Below are 10,439 nucleotides of genomic sequence, written 5' to 3' on the forward strand. Positions count from 1 at the left end.
TACCTCAGGTATATGAAATCTCAGTGGCAAATGCTGTCATAGGACAATACAAGAAGCCAGTGTCATTTACATGTTACATACACCAAATATGTTAATAATATGTACACAGATGTGTATATTTACAGATGCTGTTGCAGTCGTGGAAAGGTCAACATCTATGAAACAGTAGAGAGGAATTTTGGAAATAATTGACTTTTCTGCAAGGGTTGAAGATGGCGATTAACAAAAAGTTTTGCGATATATAATTTTATTTATACACAACTTACATGATTTCTAATAAGAATCTGTGCTTATTGATATGGTTTCTGTTATTTACAATCAACATTGCCGGTTTATTAGAGAAGCAGTTCTTAATTTTGGAACATGAAAATCAATAGATTAAAGAAAAGTGCAATCTGTTCATTCGATTCTTCCTCTCTGGTTTGGCTGAGGATTTCGCTGATATGACTGCAGACTGTGATGAGCCGTTACTGCAGGTATCGGTAGACTTTGAAGCAGTGGTTACCAGAATCGGCCACCACAACGTGGCCGTCGGAGGTTAAAGCGAGGCCCTGCGGCCCATACAGAGGGTCAGCACTTGTGTTGATGTAAGAGAGGAATGAGCCTGAGCTGTCAAACACCTGAGGGAAAAAATGAAAATGGCCTTAAAAAGTGCTTCTAAAGAAAGTGACTAGTTTCCTGGAGAACTTGGAAAGAGGAAGTGGGTGTTTAGAGGATTCATTACTTGTATTCTGCTGTTGCCCCAGTCTGCTACAATGATGTTGCCGTTAACGTCAACAGCTACCCCTGTGGGGGCATTAAACTGGCCGTTTCCCTCTCCATGGGACCCGAATTTAAACAAAAACTCCCCATCTGCACTGTAGACCTGAGGAGATACGAATTTTAATCACCAATATTTAATAGAATGATACATTCTGTAACTTTTCCCCTCATTAAAAAGTTTTACTGATAAGAAATGAATAATATATTTAAAATCATCAAGTCAAAAAAAAAAGAAAATATATATAAAATTTTTTTTTTTGGGGTGGAACAGGCCAACTCATGGGGACTGCCATTTTGAAATCACAAGACCAGACGAATACTACTCACTTTACCTCAGTTACCACCATTATAGGACACTTTCACTCATGAAATAAATGAATCATGGCTGACTGTTAATAATTCATTTTTACAAAGACATCAGTAACTGAAATGTATTGGTTTTCTGTAAGGATGCATCCACACCACTAGGTGTCAGTCAAGTCAAGCACGATTACCAAGTAAAACACAACTTAAAAGATTACTAAGAGCATCTTTTTCATTAACCTGTTAAAATATATGAAGGTGTGACCAAAAAGATGACGGTAGCCATTGACTTCAAAAAAGAAAATATATATAATTTTTTTTTTTTTTGGGTGGAACAGGCCAACTCATGGGGACTGCCATTTTGAAATCACATGACCAGACGAATACTACTCACTTTACCTCAGTTACCACCATTATAGGACACTTTCACTCATGAAATAAATGAATCATGGCTGACTGTTAATAATTCATTTTTACAAAGACATCAGTAACTGAAATGTATTGGTTTTCTGTAAGGATGCATCCACACCACTAGGTGTCAGTCAAGTCAAGCACGATTACCAAGTAAAACACAACTTAAAAGATTACTAAGAGCATCTTTTTCATTAACCTGTTAAAATATATGAAGGTGTGACCAAAAAGATGACGGTAGCCATTGACTTCCCCACAGTATGGAAAAAATTCTATAGAAGACAATGACAACCGTCAACTGTTTCTTCAAAATATCTTTTTTTGTGTGTTACTCATACAGATTTGGAACAACTTGACAGTGAGAAAATTATGACAGAAATTAAATTTTTGGGTGCACTATCCCAAAATTCTCTATGATATTCTGGTCTCCAAATACGGTTCAGTTCCCTTCCTTCAGTGCATTTTTATGGTCTTTTATTGTCGACCAGGTGAAAATTTGTAAGTATGACCTCAACATCACTCACCTTGACGGAGTGGTTATGAAAGTCTGTAACGACAATTTCATTCTTGTTGTTGACCGCAACAAAATGCGGACCTGCATGTGAGAAAACAGAAAAATGAGGGAGAAGAGACATTCAGACATGATAAAGATAAAGAGAGCATAGAAGAGAGCAGGATGTCATGTGATCAAGATCTCCTAACTGATCAGATAGATTTTGTGATGCTCGCCAATTGGATTTCTGGCCAACTTTTGGTTAGATACACAAAGCACAGAATCATAGACTCTTGAATTCAGTTCTAGAATGAAACTTAATTCATTTCAATAAGATCAATCACCACATTCTGGGATGAGAATTCACTCAATACTTACTGAACCCAGGGCCAGATTTACTAAACTTTTGCTCCAGTGCAAACTTTGCACCACTTTTGTCTAAAAAGGAATGGGAAAAACACAAACAAGGGTAAGCGGAGACAAATAAACGACAGGCCAGAAGGGATTCAAACAAATAAAAAAAGTGTAGGAGCTACTTCAAAAATATGGAGCAGACCAGAGGAACAATGGAAAATGCACATCCCAAAGCAGTCCGCATGCACTTACTTAACAAGGGTTAGGAAAAGCAACTGATATATTTAAATAGTAAAATAAGCAGCAGAAGGTAAAGTTTTTGATGAACTACAAAAAGCATGACTAATATGAATGCATCTATTAGAATATAGTCTCTCAAATCTATGCATGCTAGGGGTGGGCGATATGACCAAAATCTCATAGCACGATATGTAACAGGTAACAATATAACTATTGACTATATAGATAGTTTTGCTTTAAATAAGTTCTTTATGATATCAAAATTTTGATATCATAGAAATTTGATAATTTTTGTCACCAGTGTCAACATCACAAAAAAAAATAATAATAAAAATAAAACTCAAGCTCACTGAAGACGAGAAACTCAGTGATTGAATAAGAATAAGAAACTAATTACAAACAATAGGACAAAAACTACAGTAGAACAAATAAATAAGAAATGCTACATTATATAAAGTTATCAAATTTATAACAACACTTCTTCACTGTGTAAATTAAATATATATTTCTTCTTATTAAAGTTACAAAAGTGATTTAGTCAAGAGCAGTGAGAGATTTTCTCTCTTTTATTGTTTGATTAACATGAATGACAGACAGCAATATTAGACTGCTGTCACTTTAAGAGCTGCCGGATCCATTATACTGTCACGTTTTTTTTCTCAGCTGTTTCCTTACACTTAAGACCTACTTTGTTTAAGAGGTTACTTGCAAATATGGGCATTTTGACACATTAAAGTGTGTGTATTTAACCGTTCAAGGCCTATAAAGCGGCAGAAATAACTCTGTTCCATACTCCCGCGCTCTATGAGCACCGTCTTCACGTGCCTCTCTGACAGCACTCACATATAGCGAAATTAGTTCTCTTTTGTTGCTGATTGCATTTCAACCACAATTCTTAAAAACGCGTGCAAACAATAAGTGTTCGTGACCACGTAGCACACCAATGATAGTCCAAAATCGCTACTGGTTGACAATTTCTACCAGTTAATCGTGTCTACCGGTATATCGCCCATCCCGCATGCTTTCATTATTTATCAGACAGATAATGCAACTGAAAATATGGGTTATGCTAAAGTAAAATACAGGAACAGAACTGACACAAGTTTACATCCTTTCAGACACTGGAACTGAAGCCTGTGTAAATCTGGCCATTTCTGTATTAAACAAACCAGTCTTCTGGGGCGTTTGTCTTCCCAGAATGATTCTTTGTTGTTGCTTTTGTAGTGAAAAAAATGTATATCATTTTTTGGGGGGCGTTTGTTGATGAACTGCAACATTTTAGGTTACAAGAAGAGCTCCTGAGCTAGACAAATGAAGTATTAGGAAGATATATTAGAAGACAAGCAGTTACAGCACACAACACGGGGTGTTAACACACAACTTCTCTTTAGTGCTTACAGTAGATAGGTGAACCACCTATTTATTGTCATTGTGTTGTAGTTTCTACCCCCCCGTACCTGCGAATTGTCTGTCTGAAGTGCCTCTGGCTCCAAACTTGGTCACTAGTTTGCCATTAGATTGAAAGATGAACACACAGCAGGCTTTATTATCCACTGCAATGATATGACCGTTCCTATCCACAGCCACTCCTTTGGGTCCCATCAGACGGCCTGCACCGATCTTATTCTGCATGAGGCACAGACAAAAAGGGAGGGAGGACCTTATTAAATGGCTCTTAAAAATACTTGATTCGGGTTAGTCGATCATGGCGCCGAGTAAGAAAATAGAATGATTAATATTTACTCAAAGTCATAATTCACGTCAGTATGTGGAGATATACCGTTCAAAATCGAGAAGATTTAAATTAGTGCTGTCAAACGATTAATCATGATTAATCACATCCAAAATAAAAGTTTTTGTTTACATAATATATGTGTGTCTACTGAGTATATTTATTATGTATATATACATACTCTCACATACAGCATATATTTTGGAAATATTTACATGCATATACATTTATATTCTTATATTTTATATAAATATATTTAATATATAAACATAACATATTTTTCTTAACTATATACATGCATGTGTTTGTATTTATGTATTTATAATACATTTTTTCCACAGCGTTCAAAAGTTTGGGGTTGGTAACTTTTTATTTCTTCTTCTTTTTCTTTTTTATTATTTCTTTTTTTTTTTTTGCAGTTTTTTTAATGAAGTGTGTTCGCCAAGGCTGCATTTATTTTGATCACAAACAGTAAATTACAGTAAATAACAGCAATATTGTGAAATATTATTACAACTTAAAATATGGTTTTCTTTTAAAATATATTTCAAAATGTAATTTATTCCTGTGATGCAATGCTGAATTTTCAGCATCATTATTCCAGTCTTCAGTGTCACATGATCCTTCAGAAATTATTCTAATATGTTGATTTGGTACTTAACTACATACAACCATAAGGGTTCTCAATTTATATCAAACGGCTTTTGTTGTCTAATATTTTGTGGAAAACATTTTTTCCTCAGGATTCTTTGATAAAGTTCAAAAGAACAGCATTTATTTGTAATATAATTTTTTGATTCTAGATTATAATTATAATGATTATAAATGTCTTTACTGTCACGTCTGATAAATTTAACTTGTCCTTTCTGAATATAATTATTCATTTCTTTGACTTAAAAAAATTAAGTGATTTCATAATACATCAGCGTTCAAAAGTTTGGGGTTGGTAACTTTTTATTTCTTCTTCTTTTTCTTTTTTATTATTTCTTTTTTTTTTTTTGCAGTTTTTTTAATGAAGTGTGTTCGCCAAGGCTGCATTTATTTTGATCACAAACAGTAAATTACAGTAAATAACAGCAATATTGTGAAATATTATTACAACTTAAACTATGGTTTTCTTTTTAAATATATTTCAAAATGTAATTTATTCCTGTGATGCAATGCTGAATTTTCAGCATCATTATTCCAGTCTTCAGTGTCACATGATCCTTCAGAAATTATTCTAATATGTTGATTTGGTACTTAACTACATACAACCATAAGGGTTCTCAATTTATATCAAACGGCTTTTGTTGTCTAATATTTTGTGGAAAACATTTTTTCCTCAGGATTCTTTGATAAAGTTCAAAAGAACAGCATTTATTTGTAATATAATTTTTTGATTCTAGATTATAATTATAATGATTATAAATGTCTTTACTGTCACGTCTGATAAATTTAACTTGTCCTTTCTGAATATAATTATTCATTTCTTTGACTTAAGTGATTTTTTTTTTTTAAATATATTTTTTTCACAAACATCTTAATTGTTCCAAACTTTTGAGTGGTAATGTATACACACATATAAGCTGTAAATTGTGATCTAAACATTACCTTGAACTTCCCATCAGGGGAGAAGATGCTGATCCATCTGTTATCATAATCAGCTACAATTATGTCTCCATTTGTGTCGACTGCCACCCCTGTCGGCCTCTGCAGTTGTCCTGGAGAACGACCCCTGACCCCGAAGCGCGCTTTGAACTGCCCATCATTGGTAAACACCTACATAAAAACAAACAAACGATCCAATTTTGCATTAAATGCAATAAAACACTTTCTATATGTCTTCGTTGATCCCAAGTAAAACACACCAGCTGATTACTTCAATATCCATTAAAACGCTTCAGATAAAATGAAGGCTATAATTTTCATAATATTGCCATGCATTGACTAACCTGTATACACTGGTTGTTGCTGTCTGCTACAATGACCCTCCCATTAATGGAAGCAGAGATGCCCTGTAGATTGGTGAACTCTCCCTTCTCCCGTCCACGAGAGCCTGAGGGGTCAGACAAAAGAAATTCACAACCATTCAAAATCAAAATAATACACCAATTCGGTGTTTGCAAACAGTGATGACGTTTTCTTGTGGGCGGAGCCTATATGGTGGCAGAAAAAAAATAACACACTATCGTTGAGTTAAATTAAGTTATAAAGTCCAAACCAGGAGATATATACTTGCATTTGCGAGAAGAAAAGTCCGAATTTTGAGATAAAATAGGTAAATGTTATGTAAAATGTAGTATTTCATGCTGTAACTGTAGGGCTAATACAACATGCCCCCTATGGACTGCATATGTGAATATTATGTAGACCTATTGTTTAAATCAAATTTATGCTTTAAACGTAGAGCAATCACAGCAGGGTTCACCCATAGTCTGTCCATTTAAACGTCTGCGTTTAACTTAAAATGGCTTCTTTGACGACAGTATTCAATAAAAATGATTTGCATTCCGGTTCTGTCATCCAAAGGCACAAAAAAAAGTATCTTATTCCATGGATTTTACCTATTTCCCTCCAATTGTTACCAGTGTTTTTCTGCCACCACAAAGCGCACGCAGCTGCGAGTGACGTAACTGTGACGTCTACTCCAAATATCTATATCACAACAATTTAATGTCAAACTTACTGTGCACAACTTACTGTGTGGTTATCATCCACACCAAAGTTTCTTACCTACTCTATAAATTAGCTCATCTTCAATAGGGTTTTCCTTCTTTTTGGTAGTGCTATACATGCTGGAGGGTCTCCGTACGGCTTTCTGCCTGATGTGTCCTCCTGTTCCGCTGGGAGATTTTACCCTCCTCTTCACATCATCCGGAGACTGGGGTACGTCCGACGGCTTTATCGCCCGCAGTCTGAACGGGCTGCCCCGCACAGGCTGTCCGTACAGCATCAGAGAGAACGAGTACTCCCCTTCGCTCTTAAGCGTGTACCCTACCTCATAAGTTCCATTTTTATTGTCCACGACCTCCACCTCAGCCGCACGCACTCCGTCCTGCCCCGTTATTTCGGCTCGGAGGACAGCATTACCGGTCCGCACGAGCTCGCTGTCCTTATCCTTAGTGGTAACAGTTACAGTCACGTGCTGACCGACCAGCGCATGTCTGAGGCCTTCTCCTGTGGCCACGCTGGTGTGTCCCACGGCTCCCGTCGTCAGCAGGACGCCCAGGTTCTGGATGGAGCGTCGCAGGCCTTCTGTCTCTATCTGGCAGTCCAAGTGGGCATTCTCGTGCGGCCGTTCAGGGAAGTCGTGACAGGCGAGGGCGCTCACACGCTCGCTCATCTGCTTTTGGACCAGCAGGACTTCGGTGGCGCTGCCATGGTTCAGGGCCTGCTCAGTGAAGCTGCAGCTGCTCTGGATGTGCTCTTTTCCCTGCAGTAGGGATGATAGCTGCGCCTGAAGCACCTGCAGAGGACACCGCAGAAAAGAGCGTTAGAGAGATAGGAGAGTATAACCTGTTTAACCTATCAAAAGATTTCTGACCTTCTGCTTGGTGCTACAAATGTTCTCCAGATCGGTGATGAGAGCGGCTTTGCGTTGGTGCAACGCCCTCTCAAGCTCCTCAAATGTCATGTTGATCTCATTGACGGCTTCGTTCTTCCTCTCTATCAGCTGTTGAGAGATTTCATTCACCAGCTCAATGGCAGCTGTCAGTTGGGGCAGCCTGACCGAATAAAAAACAAACAAAAATCTCAGGTAGAAGAAATTTTAGAAGGGAAATTATGGAAAAGAGCTAAACAGTCTGCAATATTATTCACAATAATGACTTAAAACAGCTCATAAAAGCATTCTTTTATTCTGTGTAGTCACTACTAAAAGGATACTTAATTATTATCATATATTATTTTATATTCATGTTTTTAATATTATATTGTAATGCCTTTTATAAATATCTAAAATATTTTATCAAATACATATTTATATTTATATACATTTATATATAAAACATAAATTAAATAAAACTTATATAACTAATATTTTGTTCTATACTTACTCATTAGTAAAATGAGACTTAATAATTATCATATATTATTTTATATTCATATTTTTAATATAATATTGTTAATCATAATTGTTTCATGCTTTCTAAAAAATATATATATAATATTTTAATAAATACATATTTTTATTTAGACACATTTATATATAAAGCATAAATTATATTAAAAATAATACAACAATAAATGTTTTTGTTCTATATTTAGTCACTAGTAAAATGAGATTTAATAATTATCATAATACATGTTATATGAATATTTTTGGAATATATTATTCTATCATTATAATATTATCTTTAGTTTTATTACTATAAAAAATATTTTAATAACAAGTACACACACACACAAATATATATATATATATATGAAACTGTATAATAATATATAATGTATAAATAAATGTATGTATGTGTTATTATATAAAACTAATATAGCAACGATACATTCATTATTATTGTTATTATTATATTAGTACTGTTATTTAATTTGAAAACAAAATACACAATTACATATATACATAATATGTAAACACATTTAAAATTATATATGTATGCAATATGCATGTAGTGTGTTAATATAATAATAATATAATTATTATTATAGTTATTATTAATAAAGTGAAGAAATGTATATAACATCTGACTGTTAAGTATGTATGTCATGTACCTGTTGTGTATGGCATCCAGCTGGTTCTTTAGCGCTGCTTTGTGCTGTTCTAGAACATCCCGCAGTGGAACGGTCACATGCTCCCTGTGTTCCCCCTCAGTGCAGTCCAGGCACATGGCCGTCTCACACGACTCGCAGTAAAACTCCATCACCTGCAGGGGCACCAGTGAGCAACCCATTCATTCAGCATTCTAATGGATTATCAAAGGCTGCTAATGAATGCTAACAGGCCCGAACAGCGTAAGCACACATGTAGTATGACTTTGAAGACACATAAAAGAAAGAAGCTGGCAGCTTCAGGTGTGTTTCAGAGGAATGAGAAAGAACAATGAGGACAAAGTGACAAGAAAAATTGGCTCAAATGTAGACAAAATGAGAGGTGGTAAAGAAATTGTCATTCACTTGTAGCTGTACAGGCATTTCTACATTCTGGCTGCAATTTTACCAACAACTGTTTTGATGGCTTTTCCTTCATATTCCCACCAAATGTTGCCAAACTTGGTTTCATCATCAGATGGTAAGAGGCTTACATTGCCCTCGTGATTGGGGCAGGAGAGCGGTTTCCCAGCGGCTGCTGCGCTGACAGACTCCAGCACGCTGCAGGCCTCTGGCCGAGAACATTCTGGGTCTCTCTGCAGCACCTCCATGAGGTTTGTGATGAAGAAGTTGTTCTGTAGTGCAGCCACACCTTTCTCGGGCAAGATGGAGGTCTGTCTGCACACCGGGCAGGACAGCGTCAAGGACTGAGGAGGAATGTAGTTCTGTAGGCACCTGTGATATAGAGAGAATGACAGACATGATTGAAGACCTCAAACAAAATCGACCAGTCACTATTATCAGTCAATATTTGTCTTAAAGAGATTCAATTTTCAAAAAAAATAAAAAATCTCTCGTATAGTTCCAAACCCTTCTGTGGAACACAAAAGGAAATGTTTTGAAGAACGTTCACACTGCTGTTTTCCTAACAGTAGATGGGGACTAAGGATTGTCAAGCTCCAAAAAGGACAAATAAGCACCATAAACCATTATAAAATTAAACCATATGACTACTGCACTACTGTATATTTCAAGTCTTCTAAAGTCATACAATAGCTTCGTGTGAGGAAACAACTGAAACCTAAGTCGCCATTCACAATCATTTTCTGGAAAGGAGCAGCTTGAATAATCTGCTAACTCCTTTTTTGTTCCTCGGAAGAAAGACAGTCAAACAGGTTTTGAAAGATGAGCGGGTAAGTAAATGACGACAGATTTTCAATTTTTGTCAAAAAAAATAAAAATAAAAATGTCACCTTAAAATGTAAAAGTATCCTAGAAATATATATACATACATACTGTATATATATATACATATATATATATTAGTGATGTCAAACGATTAATCGTGATTAATCGCATCCAAAATAAAAGTTTTTGTTTACATAATATATGAGTGTGTAC

At 35.6% G+C, this 10,439-nt stretch overlaps 1 protein-coding gene across 3 annotated transcripts in view; it reads right to left on the minus strand.

Moving 5' to 3' along the window:
• Positions 1 to 152: 152 nt before the first annotated feature.
• The window catches only part of trim3b (tripartite motif containing 3b), a 28,596-nt gene continuing 18,309 nt past the window's right edge, over positions 153 to 10,439 (minus strand). For 2 of the 3 annotated variants that reach the window (XM_016240572.1, XM_016240571.1), the window contains exons 3-13: positions 9,533 to 9,773; positions 9,003 to 9,154; positions 7,822 to 8,002; positions 7,011 to 7,743; positions 6,230 to 6,333; positions 5,889 to 6,056; positions 4,021 to 4,189; positions 2,348 to 2,407; positions 2,001 to 2,071; positions 725 to 865; positions 153 to 620 (exon numbers count right to left, since the gene is read on the minus strand). In XM_016240572.1, the coding sequence (XP_016096058.1) occupies positions 468 to 620; positions 725 to 865; positions 2,001 to 2,071; positions 2,348 to 2,407; positions 4,021 to 4,189; positions 5,889 to 6,056; positions 6,230 to 6,333; positions 7,011 to 7,743; positions 7,822 to 8,002; positions 9,003 to 9,154; positions 9,533 to 9,773 (2,173 nt within the window). In that variant the 3' untranslated portion in view covers positions 153 to 467. The remainder of the gene's footprint in view (positions 621 to 724; positions 866 to 2,000; positions 2,072 to 2,347; positions 2,408 to 4,020; positions 4,190 to 5,888; positions 6,057 to 6,229; positions 6,334 to 7,010; positions 7,744 to 7,821; positions 8,003 to 9,002; positions 9,155 to 9,532; positions 9,774 to 10,439) is intronic. The other variant, XM_016240573.1, reaches the window with a different exon arrangement.

This window comes from Sinocyclocheilus grahami, unplaced genomic scaffold, assembly GCF_001515645.1.
Source record: "Sinocyclocheilus grahami isolate Dianchi unplaced genomic scaffold, SAMN03320097.WGS_v1.1 scaffold593.1, whole genome shotgun sequence".
NCBI classification, from domain to species: Eukaryota; Metazoa; Chordata; class Actinopteri; order Cypriniformes; family Cyprinidae; genus Sinocyclocheilus; species Sinocyclocheilus grahami.